The sequence below is a fragment of the Anguilla anguilla genome, chromosome 8 (genome assembly GCF_013347855.1).
Source record: "Anguilla anguilla isolate fAngAng1 chromosome 8, fAngAng1.pri, whole genome shotgun sequence".
In the NCBI taxonomy this organism is placed as follows: Eukaryota; Metazoa; Chordata; class Actinopteri; order Anguilliformes; family Anguillidae; genus Anguilla; species Anguilla anguilla.
This window is the reverse complement of record NC_049208.1, coordinates 38,803,840-38,819,797: the sequence shown is the minus strand read 5'-3', so window position 1 is coordinate 38,819,797 and position 15,958 is coordinate 38,803,840. Positions and strand designations below refer to the sequence as shown.

The window sequence follows — 15,958 nt, the reverse complement described above, 5'->3', positions numbered from 1 at the left end:
CTTCAACTTACATACAATTAAAAGTTTGTCAGCCAGCACAAAAAAATATCTATCACAAATCTGACTGTAGACGTTTAGCCTACTCGATTACTAGACACTACGCAAATAAGATAAGAAAGGAAAACTAGTCCGTATGAAAATGTGTCACAGTTGGAAAAAAAGAAAAGAAATATCCATTCCAATGCGTTTTAAGTCCCTCAATCCGATTATTTTATTCGGAGCAATGCGCACTACAATATTTTTCTCGCACGCACGTCTAGCGGACAAGACGCGCGTGATGATCAAGGCAGTGCCAAGGCGCAGGGATGTTCCTCTAGCCGCTGGACAGCTCCTGCGCTATGAATTCACGCGACCCAGTGAGACACATCCCAAAATGATGAGAGTATAAAGTCTGAGAAAAATGTCCGCCGTTCGTTCTTAAAGTTTCATATTGTCCACGTCCTCAAAGGAATGGATCTAATTAAAAGGCTGCCCTCGTCATCATCATCGCCAAATCATTGCCAATAATTCTGGAGAAGGCTGGAGATAAGGACCACATGACTCGGTGGAGCCTTTCTGGGATGGAAGTCTTCTTGGATTACTGCAATCTGATTGGTCGAGAGACTCGTGTTTGACACGCAGACAAAGGGCCCTCCTGCCATATAAATAGGGCAGATTGAACATTATTATTCTAGCATCACGGCAGCAGGTTTCTGCTAAGTTTGGAGTTACTCTTGTCACCACAACTGTATGCCTGCTTGAAGTTGATTAACAGGGCTCTGCAGCACAAGGAGTCTGCATGTCTGAATAGACATGCTCAGCTTTGTGGATACTCGGATTGTGTTGCTGCTTGCAGTAACTTCATACCTAGCAACATGCCAACGTAAGTTTGAAATATACTTTTGTGTTACCATGGATTGCAGTTTTTCCCATTTAAATGAAGGAAGATTGAACAGCACGTATACTTGTGTTGGTTATTGTGGACGTACTTCGCAAGGACAGCTTAACCAGCTATCGAGGGCTTTCCTGGGGCTATTCCGTTTAAAACAAACGGATTAAAGTCCTATGGCGGATTTTTCTTTTGTCTCGAGGATACATTCGCTGATTGATTAATTAAAGTTGCGCTCCGTATTAAAATTGGCAACACTCTGAAGAATCCCGTCAAAGCGCATTGCTTTGATTTAAATATTATGGATGTTCAAACAAGGAAATATCTACATGTGAAGTTCAGGTTTGTTGGGGGGAAAACTTTTTGTCCTATGATGAAAAGTTTGGGGCGTTGTACAAATTGTTCGGAGCGTCCAGGGAATTATTTTTATTATAGGGATGTTGAAACCTGCCCCCTGGTGGCGGCTTTCTCGAACATGAGAATCGGCAGCAGCAGTTTCAAATTTGTAATATTGGTACAGTACGTTTCTGCAACGTCTAAAGTATGGAATGTTAGTTTTGAACTAGACTAATTTGCCTGGTGTGTTTTCTATTTGATATAGTTTGAAATTATAAAAATTAAAAAATATATCCTACCATCTCAGAGATATAGGTCAGACCAGACGCTTTAAAATATCTAAACTTTTAAACAAAGTTAACAGAGACAATTCGGATGATTTCGACCTTGTTCTGTACTTTGATCTTGTTCTGTTCAGCTTGTGATTTATTTGGCTTTTTTCTGGAGTGTACGAAGGTGCCACCTGGTGGATATATCGAGACAGGACATCCCGTCATCGCGCTCCGTTCTGTTACTCAGTTTCTGCACGGTTTGCTTACTGCGAGTTTTTCCTTGGGAGGAATTTATTAGTTTTTATCATTGCATTACATGCACAAGCAAAACACAAACGCCTGAATCGGAAAGACGATTAAAATCTTATTGTATAAGCATATTATCGGTTATGCATAATACATCATATACAATTAAATGTTAATTCAGATAATTCAACAGGGATTATTGGCCTAATATGGATCGCGTGTTCTTTGTCAGGGTAAATAGCCTACTCTATCAGAGTTTATTTAACACTGTACAATTTATTTTTCGTAGGTGCTTAATTGTGTTCTGCTGCAGGGGCGTCTTGTATTATGTGGTATATGCATAGGTCAGATTTGACGGACTGGTTAATAATTACCAAAGAAGCCAACAATATTAATACCCAATTTGTGCTGAGCGATTGCTACAGGGTGTAACCACCGAGACGAAAAGTACAGGTTTGCAAAAATGTGTTTGTTTGTTTGTTTTTATGCACCCCGGATTGCAGGGGAAGTGGTATGTCCTACGCCAAACCATTTTTAAATATAGTCATTTCCCTCCAAGTGCATGTGATAAAGTAAAACTTTTTTTTCAGTACACTGCTGGCCGCCAGACTTTGGAGGCTTTATAATATTATAATTTAACGGAATTAAACTAAACCATATGCGGACAAGTGATTTATCATGACAGGATATGATGAGGTGAAGTATATGTTCAGATTACATAGACATTTCACCTAGTTAATATGCAGTGAATACAGTCCTACAGGCATAAATTTATCAGTGAGCAACTTTGCACTCAGAATTACTTGCACATGAGAATGAGCTGCATATAATTGAAAATTGTGGTTGTTTATTTGATTTGATATCACTGAAACATGACATTTAGATATGATTACTGTTGTTGTTTTACATGTATGCTCTTGCTTAATAAACTATTAATTGTCATAACCAAAGCATTCCTCTTAGAGCTAAACATGAACACATTGGACATATTAAAACATTTTGTACTATCATAAATGTTATTTAAAAAATAGCTAAATTGTCTGCAGGTTTTCTGTCTTCACAGTATTAATACAATTATGAAGATTTTTAACTTTTATATTGTTGTTTTGTACTAACGCAGTACAAAGAATTACTAATTTATGCAATTCATGTTGAGCATTAATTGGCAATAGTATGTTAGTAAGCATTATAATAACAGCTAATGTCTCATTTAATCTAGTGCATATAAATATTATGCGGATGCCTGAATGTGAATGGCATCAACTGAAGCAGTATTACTTAATCCTTAGTATTTGTTATCGATCAAAGATTAAGCCACCCCATCAATGTTATATTGTGATATCACTGATCTGTCTCTCTCTCTCGCTCTCTCTCTTTCTCTCTTTCTCTCTCTCACAGAAGATATGGTCAGTACAAACGATACATTTTTTGTTGTTATTAGGTATTTTTTTTAAATGTGTTACCTTGCTGTATTTCTTTGTTGTATGTCCTTAATGCAATCCCATAGTCGCTTTTGATGAAAAATGGAACTTCACCAATTTGAGCAATCTCAATCATGGCAACAACATTTCAGATTGATTCATAAATAAAGAGAAGTTAGTTTGTCCTTTCCTTCAAGGTAAAATGATATTTTCTATTGGCTACAATAATTGTCAGTCAAATGAACAGCCAACCTCACTTCCTCCCCTTAGGGGCTGGACAGTAGTATAAATGGGTTGAATAAAGGAGGAAAATTTGAATATGGACGGAGACTGAAAATGTTATGAAAAGGCTGAGGTCAGAATGGCTGTTTTCGTGCATTTTTCATATTCAAATTGTGTGTGGAAATTGAGATTGCAACAAATTGATACCTGGAATATCAACAATCTGATACGCAAGAGGGGCTGGATAAAATAGAGGTCCCTTTCGGGCCGTGTGGATTGAAGATTTCTTCAAAAACTAACCCAGAGAAACAAGTTACTGGCTGCATTTTATCATGCCCCTTGTCAGCATCTTTTGCTAATTCATTAAATGGATTGCTTCGGCTTCTGAACTCATCTTGTACAACGTGCTTGTATCCCTGCAGTAGTTAGATTCCTTCTTCTGCATGAGCTTTTAAAATGCATGTGTACCTGTGGCCATTCTGATGTCCGGCCAGCATTCAATCAACAGTTTTATCCAGAAAATAAATATTACTTGACATTATTTGTATGTCAAAGTTACGATGAATGTTGATTGAATACAGGCCTCTATTTGGTCTTTGTTCATTTCTCATAAATGTGCATGTATTTGATTGTATTATAGCACTGAATGCTGAATGCGGTATATAGTTTGGTTATTTGAATATGTGAGTAGAATTAGTAAATATGTTTTTAATGTATGTTTTCTTCCCATCACAGGCAGGACCCAAGGTGAGCAAATGTTCTTTTCAACAGCATTACCAAACAATACTCATGAGCTCAGTGTAAACAACCAAACACATAGGTGCAGTCAATGCTTTTGCCACACTGTACTTGCACATCTTAGCAGCAGTGTCTGTCTTTCCTCAGAAATACAAGGTCATGTTAGTTTATCCATACTTTTTTGCACAGATAGAGTGCAGTGTTTTTTTTTCTTTTTGTCTGCACATGCTGCCAAGCAGTGATGGACAAAGAACAAGATTAATAAACACGGTGAAGCTAATACACTGCGGATATGCGGATAATGCACTGTTTTTGTGCATAAAGTAAAAATCTGAATATCGGATCGCAATGGATGAGGAATGTCAGTTGTACCATCAGCACAATGTAATGTGAATTACTAAAGATTGCAATTACAAATGATTCAATTGGAGTTTTTAATAAATTCAATTCTAAATTTCCTCTGCAGGGTCCCCGAGGAGACAAGGGGCCCGAAGGTGACATGGTAAGCCTAACCTGTTGTAATGTTTTACTTCCTGTTTTACATTAGCGGATTTCTCAGTGGGACAAACCCCCCTTCTCATTTCTCAAATGACCACAGGATATTTAGGTTTCTATTAAATGATAGCTTTTCTGACAGTGGTGTCACTCTCAATCTTTATGGATTAGGATAATGCAGTGAAAACTGATGTCAAGGAAAGGCAATGTCTGAAATGTGAAATCCCCTTCAAACGACATTAGTCAAAAGGTCAAATTTCAGGTGAAAAGTTCAGGTCAAAGTTCAGCCCAGAGAATGTGTACAGGCCACGCCCCACTTTAAGCAGCAAAGAGGCGTGGCTTAACTGCTGGCAGCCTTTCTATCTTGTTGTTTTTGCAGCAGTAATGATGAAATCATCATAGTATATTGTTTTGAATTATGTTGGTTTACATTGTTTTTTTTCATTAAATTGCTTTAGCATTATTTATTTATTAATTTGTAAATTTGCTAAAACTATACAGTTATCTTTGAACTACACAAGCATGTTATTGTAACAAAACAAATTACTTCTGTTATGAATGAGGATGTTACAAACATTAGGCCATTAAGTATTCTATTATGTGCTGTTTATTATCACAGTTTTTATGCATAAGAACCATCCAAACCTAAAATAAAATGGCTGTGTACTCAAATGTACTCGTATATATATTACTGAATTATTGACCTCTCCGTGATTTCTTTCAGGGGTATCCTGGCCCTAATGGAAGAGATGGCTTACCCGGACAACCTGGCCTCCCTGGCCCTCCCGGCCCCCCTGGTCTTGGCGGAGTAAGTCCAGAAATTGAATTTTTTTATCTGTAAGATTACTGGTGCTGTTCTGCATTAAAGAGATAAATTGTGGGTTATAGCCTTGGAATATGTCCTTTACATCAAGGCATCCTAAAATTGGTATATGTTCTGACACAGCTTCCATTATTACATTTGTATGAATGCTATTTAAAAATGAACAATCAAGGCCATCTGGGTAGTGTAGAGTTATAAGCACTAGCCTACCACCGCAAAGACCAGGGTTCAATTCCCGGCAGCGGTACTTCCGGCTTGGTCAGACGTTCCTATGAACATAATTGGCAGTGGCAGTTCCTATGAACAACCTACTGGTTGGTCGGGGCGCCTGATCAGCAGGGAAGGGATCGGGGGGAGATAGCATGAACCTCCACATGCATTACACTCTCCTGGTGAAACTCCTCACTGTCAGGTTAAAAGAAGCGGCTGGTGACTCCACATGTATTGGAGGAGGCATGTGGTAGTCAGAGGTGGGTAACCCGGCTTCAAAAAGTAAAAAGACTGACCATGTATTTGTTCCACCACCATGCACTAAACCAGCTGAATCTAATTAGCATAACTCTTCAGCATGATGGGAGAACTAATAATTGTAACCAGCTGGTTTAGTGCATATTGGTGGAGCAAATACATGGTCAGTCTTTTTACTCTTTGAAGCCGGGTTACCCACCTCTGGTGGTAGTCTACACCCTCCCCAGACCAACAGAGGGTAGCGCATCGACTAGTACCGGGATTCACACAGGGAATAACGGAGAAAAATGGCAACAAAAAATAAATAAATAAACAATCATTTTGTTGATTAAACACATTTCATTTTGTCAGCCATGTATCCTTTAGTATTTTTCTATTTGATTTTAAACATGTAACGTTTTCAGATGTTAAATGTTAATTGTTGTTAAATGTAAGCCAAGCAAAGCACTGTCAGCCATTAAAACTACAAAGAAATCCACCAATATCTATGCCTTCACAGATTTAATTGAACTGAGTAATGTTCTGTCCATCAGTAATGGCACAATGAAGGCAATTTTCCATTAAATGAATGTATTTTCTCCTGATGGTCTGTAAGAATGTTGGCCATAAGATCTGTCTCCATTGCACAAGTGGCAGCTATAAGCTCATTGTGACCTCATAAACACCAACCGGAAGTTAATGAGAAATTGTCATGACTGGACCCCTCTTTACTTTTGTTTCCTGATGGCCTCAGTGTATGATGTCATCTGTCTGCTTCTTGCAAACTGACATGGAGCTGCTATGCTCCACTGTCACCCTGCCTTAAACTGACTGAAGCATGACTACAGAGATCCACTAAAACAATCAGCTGACTAATTTCAGTGTTACACACTTGTGTCCCAGATCTTGATAAATATAACTAATATGAAATGATGAACTAGTAAATTCTTTTCATGATGACGGTAATTATATGAAATCTATTATTATTATTATTCTTTATTTATTATTTTTGTACCATTTTTTTTTCAGAACTTTGCTGCTCAGTACGATGGATCTAAAGGCCCCGATCCAGGCCCAGGACCTGCGGTGAGTTAGTAGAACAGATAATTAGTTTTAAAATAGAGATTACAATATTTTATACTTCGTAATGGTATTTTTTTAAGGAGAGCATGTCCCGTATATGTAACGTAATTGGTCTTCTGAAGATGGTGTTGTGAGGTATATTGTGGTTTGCCTGATGTTTTGGATATTCCTTTATAAAAGACAAGTCCACTCTCATGGGAGCATTTACATATGATATGACCTTATGTGATGATGCATTGGATATACCTTTATAAAAGACAAGGCCATTCTCATGGGAGCATATATTACATATGATATGACCTTATGTGGTGATGCATAGGAGGATTCTCTGTTGCACTTACAACCTTTCATTCCTCTGAGGGGAAATGCTATGTATGGTGCATTCACCTGATTTTCAATAGAGCCGCTTGAGGATTTTACCACATCCAATGAACATGGCCAAAATGTGCGATGAGCACCAATGCACATCAGAAGCCATATCCGAATAGATACTATAATGATGTGAAACAGCAAACTATGAATCAGGCTTGTGCATGTACCATTTCCAGGTCTAAAATTTCGAATTTAAAAGCCTCATTCAAATCACCCCTTCTGTAAGTCTCCTTTTAATAAGCTTGAAGAGATTAAGCATTTTACATCTTTCCTTAAAAGTTCTATCTTTCATACCAGGAACCAATTTAGTTTCCCTTCTTTGAACATTTTCCAGAGCTTATATATCTTTCTTGTAGTACGGTCCCCAGAACTGCTGAAAATATGATAAATGTGGTTTGACAAAGGTATTTTCACATTTGATAGTGTAGTCTATTTTTGGCTGGACCGCAACAGCAGGGCCAGCCCTATAAACACGAATGTCTGTGACTGAGTGACTGAGTGATGAAGTTACACCACTGGTTGGCCGAGTTATGACGTTACACCATTGGTCGGCCAGATGAAGTGTGTTAGGTCCAGCCATATATTAGGTTTTGACCTGGTCTTGTTTAGCTATCATCTCAGTTGGAAGACTGCAAATACTTATTAAAACAGAAAATTGTCTATTTACTGTGGAGATTGATTAAAAAGAACAAAATCTTACGTGTTATAAATGATCCAATTAGAACATAATAAGTAGTCTAAAAATACACAAAGTGTGTAGATCAGTCTGAAAATACAATTGCACCACAAAACAAAATAATATTTTGAATATGTTGTGGAATGTGATAGCTGTCGATAAGATATACAGATATAGATATAGATGTAGGTATATAGATGTAGTATTTGTTGTTATCCATCCCCAGATGGTATAATTTAGTCTTCATTTAACGCAGGTGTCACCACTGTCAGTATTACATCACTTTCAGTGCCAAAGCATATCAAATGAAGAATCAACCTGAATGCCATTACTTAACGATATTAATATGACTACATACAACTGCTTAGGCATGTGAATATAACGAATCATGGTTGCAATTTTATTTGTGATGTGACAGGATCATAGAGTCTGCTGATTTGATTTATGTTTTTTCTCCCCAGGGTTTGATGGGAATGACTGGCCCACAAGGACCTCCTGGTGCCCCAGTAAGTATACAAAATATATATTGATATGTCATAATATCTGGCTAATTTGTTTGTATTGTTTTTTGAGTGCATGAACTCACAATAATTCCTATTTATTTGCACTTTTTAAATAGGGCCCTCAAGGATTCCAAGGACATCCTGGTGAGCCTGGTGAACCAGGACAATCTGTAAGAACCCTTTGACATATATTTTCCTCTCATATAGCAGGTAATTGCCTTTTACCCTTGAACTTTAACCTTTGACTCTTTCTTTCTCCCTATCAAATAAAGGGACCTGTTGGCCCTCGTGGTCCCCCGGGACCCCCTGGCAAATCTGGTGACGATGTAAGTGAAAACCTCCATGCTTTTTCATCATGTCATCCACTCAAATTATATTTAGTGTGTATTATTATATTTTTTAAATATATATTATATCTTACAAGCTGTACGTTTTTTATTGTCATGCTGTTCGCCTCTCATGAACCAACTTCATCTAATGTATAATATGTAAGATACTCCTTTTCAATGTTATGACTGTACTATAGAGGCCACAAACCCAGAGCACAAACACAAAGTCACGCATGGCATTGCTGCTGTTCTGCAGGGTAACAATGGACGACCTGGCAAACCTGGAGATCGTGGTACCTCTGGAGCTCAGGTACAGTGCTACTTTTATGTAATCCACCGAGAAAGGGATGCTTCTCACATTTGGTGTTGTGGATATTTTCACTCAATCACTGGGGTCAGATGTCCACTTTGTATAAAGGCTTGGCCAAAGCCTTACCATTCATACTGTACGCATAATGAATCTGAGTGATATGACTGATAGTTGTAGCAACTTGTATGTCATAATAAGGTAACAGAACTATGTCATCAGATTACATGCAGTCATAAGCATTATTGATGTTTACTTTAGTAAAATCAAAGGCACACTTAGGTTTGAATGTAGTATTAATCAATATTACTTTGCCATCTCAAAAGCTACCACTTTTGACTAATTAAGTAATAAAGACATATGTAGTTTCGATAGAGATTGTCTAAGTAAACAAAGATTTAGCTATAGTTCTTATCAGTTATGCTTTTATGATTGTTTTAATGATTTTTCAGAGTATAAATTTGCTGTCCTTAATGCCAATTTATGAATGAACCTTCATCTTTCTCTGCAGGGTGCTCGTGGTTTCCCTGGAACCCCTGGCCTTCCTGGAATGAAGGGACACAGAGTGAGTGTTGTGGGCTTTTTTAAAGAACAAAACAGGAAGTGCAGCCCCATTGGTTGCTATTATCAATTCCTCTTCCTTGTCCTTTAGTACTCTACCTGTCTCCCTTTAAAATGAAGAGCAGTGGGATACTGTTTCGCAGTTCAAATTTGGAAAACCTTTCAAATGCATAAAATTTTTTATCACTCTTTGGTTGGACAGACTATTTCTGTCTGTCAGCTTCATAACACTTTAACAATAGCTCATTGACATTGATATGGGCTTCTTCAATTGTAACACTGAAGGCATGATATATTTACAATAATGAGAGGATAAACCTGGTGACAGCCTTACCTCAAATCTTGATCCCAGCCTTGCGATTTGTGTAATTACCACTAATCCTGAGCCCATCTTTGATATTTGTGATATTACCTCTAAACCTGAGCGCAGCCTTGATATTTGTGTCACTACCGCTAATCCTGAGCCCAGTTTAGCCAAGACTTAGCCCAGCCTTGTTGTCACAGCTAATCCTGAGACCAATTTTGACATTTGTGAATTAGCTCTAAACCTGAGCCCAGCCTTGATATTTTTGTCATTACCGCTAATCTTGGACCCAGATTTGATATTTGTGTAACTGCATCTAATCCTGAGCTGGCCTTGATATTTGTCACATTACCACTGATCCTGAGACCAGGCTTGGGCAACCTTGATTGGGAATGCTTTATTGCACTTTATGCCAAGGCTTGGATAAATACTCAATTCTGATTGGTTGACAGCCCTGCATTATATTTGTGTATATGCCTGATAATCCAGGTACTCTGCCTCATTACAGTTCTAAATCACTAGGTGAATGCCTTAAAATTGTCGGCTTAGAAATCCCAAAATGAAAGGAAATCTAACAATTACAATGGGTTATAACAGTTGATTCACAAAACCAATAGCTAATATGTGGATAAGAAAGCTTTTTTTTTTTTTTTACCAGCGAATAGCTACGCTTTTTTGTGGTCAGTGGTACAGTATTTATTAAGTTTGGAAATCATAATGTAGTGTAGTTATGTGGATTAGATTAAATGACACAGCTGGCTGTCTGCTCACAATACTGGTAGCTAAATGCATCATACCAATGGTATCTTTGCTTAGTTTTTCTTTGTTGAATGTCTTTTCTCTTTTCTTATGTTTTTTTATTGCTGATAGTCATAGACAACTCTGTACTATCCAAACTCTAGTGCCATCTGCCATTGTAAGAGGAACTCTATTTCGCTAAGTGGCAGATGTGTACATACTGGTTTTAGTTTTGTACTCGATTAAAACTTTTAGAAAAACTGTTTTATTTTATTTATTTTATTTTTTCCATGCATGTTAGCTGTAGCAATGGCATACGAGATATAAACCACTCCATGGCAGTGCCTATACAAGAATATATGGCAACTCAGGGTGGTTAACCAATCTGTTGTGCCATATATTCCCGTATATGCACTGCATGTTGTGGTATATATATAACCTAAATCAGGAACTGTGAGGAGTAATCTCCCTCTCATTGCGGTATGAAACAAACAATAATAGGCCAGCCACTACATTAGCTATTCACCTTAAAGGTCCAGGAAACTGGACTTAAATTGTGGTTTTATTCCCCAGAAGTGACAATTGATTATCTTCTTAATATTTAACACTAATTATAATTGTAATAAACACTGTAATAAATAATCTAAACGCATTAGATTATCATGTTCAGCAGACAAGGACAGGACGAGCGTGTATCCTGCACTTATCAACATTCATGTCCGTAAGACACATCATTGCATATTACATATAGAAAGGATTTCATTAGACTCAAGGTTTTTGTTAAGTAACTGACACCAAGTTAACCCCACCCATTGAAAATATTCCGTTTAGCCAAGGGGGAAAGCAAGCCAAGTCCAGCACAGGCTTTTATACGTTTTTTTATTTTTCAAGAATATTTAAAAATATTTCTCGTCCGTTCGTGAATGCAAAAAATTATTGAAACATCACATCAGCAAAAAATTCACAGATTTCAGTTTCCTGGACCTTTAATTCTTTTGAAAATAATATGTGTGGCTGTGAAGGGCACTGTGAAACATTCCCCAGACTGGAATCAACTGTATTTGACATTGATTTTAATTTAACAGACAATTAAAGCTGTAAGAACCATCTACCAAAATATAGATAGAAGTAGTTAGATCGTTCAAAGCTTAACATTACATTTTTTTATACTTCCAGGGATACACTGGTCTGGATGGACGTAAAGGAGAGCCTGGTGTCTCTGGCCCCAAGGTATGCACCTGACAGTCACATCCATACTGCCCTCTCCTTCACCTGTCCACAGTCAGTCACATCCATACTGCCGTCTCCTTCACCTGTCCACAGTCAGTCGCATCCACATATGCATACACCCATCATCTACTTAATCCCATCACTCTTAATCACATCCACACACGTCCCCATCACCTACTCACCTAGTCACATTCATACACACACCCATCAACTATCCACTGCCACATCCACACACACACACACACCAATAATTTGCTCACTGTCAGTCACATACATACACACACCCATCACTTACTCACTGCCAATCACATCCACACACAGACCCATCAACTATCCATTGTCAGTCTCATTCATGCACACGTCCATCACCTACCCACTGTCAATCACATCCACACACACACCCCCATCACTTACTCACTGTCAAGCACAGTGAACTTCAAAAGCATTCTTGGCACTGCACAAGTCTGTGTATTTAATTAATAGTGATAAATAATGGTAGTTACTTCCGAATAATTGACAAGGCTAAGCTAATGCCTAGCTGGACGCACTGCCTGTGACCTTTACTGAGATGCAGTTTCATCCTCTCCTTCTCTCAGGGTGAAACTGGTGCTCCTGGTGCAAATGGCTCCCCAGGTCTGATGGTAAGTTACTCCAAATATGTTCCTTACTCTTTAGTGTTCATAGTTCTCTGCAGGAAATGTAACTCTGAACAAAGTGTATTGTGGGAGGCGCTGTCATGTTTGCGTTGTCAGTTCCTCTTTTGCACTGGTGTTATGGTCAACAGTGGCTCACAGATGATTAGCACAGTAAACGTATCTGCATTTTAACCAAATGATAAAGCAGTGCCCTTGAGCATGACGTAGTTTCTTCCTACTCTCATGATTTGATTGACTTGTCTGTTAAATTGACACAAGGCACCTTTATTTTAATGTTTAAGGCCAACTACACCTAAAAGAAAAACAAATATTATTATGTAAGGAAATTGCAATGAAACCTGCATTTTTGTTCTTTTGTTCTTTATTTGTCTAAGCATCCCGATACAGTACAATATAATACAGTACTGAACAGCATTTTTTTATCAACACAGGTTTTGTCTCACTTTTTACCTCAGATTTCCTCCTGTACTGCTAACACACTTCTTTGAAAACTTGATATCATTAACTACTGGTGTACCCTTGCCTCGGCTGTACATGAGGGACACAGCCCATGCCGTTGCAATCTAGAGACACACATAGTCAACTGTAATGGCGCTCATGTAGGATGTAGGCCTGTGTTAATTGATCCCTGTACATGGGTTGCGTTATGTACATTGCAACATCGTTGTGAACAAGGACGCTTTGTTTAGATTGTGTTTCAGTGGCTTTATGATTTTTTTCACATATTTCTACAATAAGACACTGGTACTGGTGTCTTATTGTACTTCCATTTTGTATTTTATCTGGATTAGAGCATGTATTAAATGAGTGAATGAGGCGAGAGGTTGGGGGATTCGCCTGTATTGGTGACACGGGCGGTCTTCTGTCTCCCCAGGGTTCTCGCGGTCTTTCTGGTGAGAGGGGACGTGCTGGCTCTGCTGGCCCATCTGGTGCTCGTGGTAGCGATGGAAACACCGGCCCTGCCGGCCCTGCTGTGAGTAACCCCACGTTCCTCTTAGTTCTCACTGAACATTCATTTGTGCCAGACAAGGGGCTCAAAGTGCCGCGTACATTTTCATGGACTAAAGACGAAGACTCACATTTAAAACGGAACTCCAGGAGATGACTGGAGAACTACCATTTTTCATCACCGAAGGATTGAGAACAGCCATGATGACCACTTCATTTGGCTAGTGGACTGTGACCTTTAACCTTGCTTGAATGTCCCTCTTTACTGCCCCCCTCAGGGTCCTCTGGGAGCTGCTGGACCTCCAGGCTTCCCAGGTGCTCCTGGTCCCAAGGTGAGCATCCTTTCGGGAGTTTTCTTCTTGCTAACTGTTTCTCATTTGATCTCCTCATAGGGAATCATCATGTCAGAATGCTTTCAATTACAAAATGTGGTAAATATGGTGAATGAGAGCCTGTACCTAAAATAGGCTTAATCACTGCCAAAATGTCTCAGCATTAATGTTTGTTAATATGGATATTTTTAAGGCAAGAGCAGGCTGGTAATGAAATTTCATGACAACAGAAACAGGAACTTTGAAGACAAAAAATTCATGAATGTTAGTCCTCTTAAGGTTAAATCTTAAAAAGCGAATCTTTCAGCCATTAAATGGTTCTGATGGTGTACACTTCATACCTGACAGGGAGAAGTTGGCCCCGGTGGAGCCTCTGGACCTCAGGGAGCTCAGGGTGCAAGAGGCGAGCCCGGTCCCAACGGCGTTGTTGGCCCTGTTGGCCCCGCTGTAAGTACTGACCATCTCCAACCCACCTCGTCATACATTACCATTTGTGTTCACCGAACAGCCACACTTAACAATGAATCACTGTTTGTTTTGTAGGGTAACCCTGGTAACAACGGTCTGGCTGGTGCCAAGGGTGCTGCTGTGAGTATTTACTTGAGAGCATCAGCATTGTTCTCGTATTTTTTTATTTGTAGCATGCTTTCAACGTTTATCAGTGAGACTCTGCCAGTCTGGAAAAGGTCATCATCTTCCGTTCAGGCCTTGAATTGTATTGTGCAATATTTACAAAGAGACAGCCCAATATATATTTTACCATGGCTTTAAAATAAAACCCGGACCTGTGCAAAATCAGAATTGTATAAAAAAACACTGTTAACATGCATGGGCCTCGGCTGTGTGGTGTATTTGAATGCAGTTCTGTATCAATCCCCCGAAAACAGTTGTGCATCCCATCATATAAATCAATGTTTTAGGAAAAGCAAATTTGCAGATATTCAGATTCCTGTAGTAGTATTTGTAAAAATGAATGACTGCTCCATATCGTGAGCATGTACATATGTTCTTCATGTGAATTTGAAAAAAGAAAGCTATTACTGGGGAATAATCAGTATCTTAGAGATTTTTTTTATTAGTATCATTTATATCAGATGGAAAGATCTCATTAATAAAACATTCTACTAGCTACATATTCTATCAGCTGCTAAGCTGGAATCTTTAGTCAAAGTCAAATAGGAGGGGTCAGCTAGGAGGCTGTTTTAACTTTTGTTTAACGTTTGTACTGTACAACGTCTGTCAAAAACAACATGATAACTGCCTACAATTCAGATTATTTTTATGCTCTTTGTAACAATAGGGCATAGAAAAAAACTGAAAGGAGCAGTTTAGTTCTTTGGTTTTCAGTTTAAATAAAGACATAAATTAAGAGGGGCATCCTGGCTTATTCACTGTTGTTTATTTGACTTTTGTACACGTGCCATTAAAGATACGCACATCATCAGATCGGGGCGGGGACTAATATGTGAACTCATGTGAAGTCCTTATTAGAGAGTTATCTGAATGGGGGGCTGCTTGCTTGTTGCTGTCTGTAGGGTACCCCTGGTATGGGTGGCGCCCCTGGTCTGAGCGGCCCAAGAGGAGGACCTGGCCCACAGGGCCCATCTGGACCCTCCGGTGCCAGAGGCCTCAGCGTAAGTTCTGCGTGACCACAGACCAAGGAACACCTTTGTCAAATTAAATACTCTCTGCATTTTAAAGGAGGAAATCTACGAATGCACAGTATCAGGATCGTGTCAGTATCAGCTGTATATAGTGAACTTATCGCCATTGGCTGATCAGCGAATGTTGTGACACAACATGCGTCTGACAGAGAGGCGACGCATTTGATGCGTTGCTGATGCTGCAGATTAAGTGGAAATGCCATGTTCGAGTAGACCAATCAGCCATTTAAACCTCTTTTTAATATTTTAAAAAATATTTATTAAAAGCTCATTAGCTCTTTAGACGCATGCCCGCTGCTTCATAATAAAGTAAGAAAGGATTTTGTTACAGAAATAAAATTTGAGTACATTTTTCTTCATTAATTAGCATCTACGCTCATCTCCTTG

General features: G+C 38.8%; 1 protein-coding gene across 2 annotated transcripts in view; it reads left to right on the top strand.

Annotated features, from left to right (window-relative positions):
* Window positions 1–659: 659 nt before the first annotated feature.
* The window catches only part of col1a2 (collagen, type I, alpha 2), a 36,110-nt gene continuing 20,811 nt past the window's right edge, over window positions 660–15,958 (top strand). The window contains exons 1-18 of one of the 2 annotated variants that reach the window (XM_035429474.1): window positions 660–862; window positions 3,124–3,128; window positions 4,101–4,112; window positions 4,570–4,605; window positions 5,323–5,406; window positions 6,898–6,954; window positions 8,461–8,505; window positions 8,619–8,672; window positions 8,775–8,828; window positions 9,088–9,141; window positions 9,650–9,703; window positions 11,918–11,971; window positions 12,568–12,612; window positions 13,502–13,600; window positions 13,854–13,907; window positions 14,256–14,354; window positions 14,451–14,495; window positions 15,443–15,541. In XM_035429474.1, coding sequence (XP_035285365.1) covers window positions 793–862; window positions 3,124–3,128; window positions 4,101–4,112; window positions 4,570–4,605; window positions 5,323–5,406; window positions 6,898–6,954; window positions 8,461–8,505; window positions 8,619–8,672; window positions 8,775–8,828; window positions 9,088–9,141; window positions 9,650–9,703; window positions 11,918–11,971; window positions 12,568–12,612; window positions 13,502–13,600; window positions 13,854–13,907; window positions 14,256–14,354; window positions 14,451–14,495; window positions 15,443–15,541 — 1,020 coding nt within the window. In that variant the 5' untranslated portion in view covers window positions 660–792. Of the gene's footprint in view, window positions 863–3,120; window positions 3,129–4,100; window positions 4,113–4,569; window positions 4,606–5,322; window positions 5,407–6,897; window positions 6,955–8,460; window positions 8,506–8,618; window positions 8,673–8,774; window positions 8,829–9,087; window positions 9,142–9,649; window positions 9,704–11,917; window positions 11,972–12,567; window positions 12,613–13,501; window positions 13,601–13,853; window positions 13,908–14,255; window positions 14,355–14,450; window positions 14,496–15,442; window positions 15,542–15,958 lie in introns of both variants that reach the window. The other variant, XM_035429472.1, reaches the window with a different exon arrangement.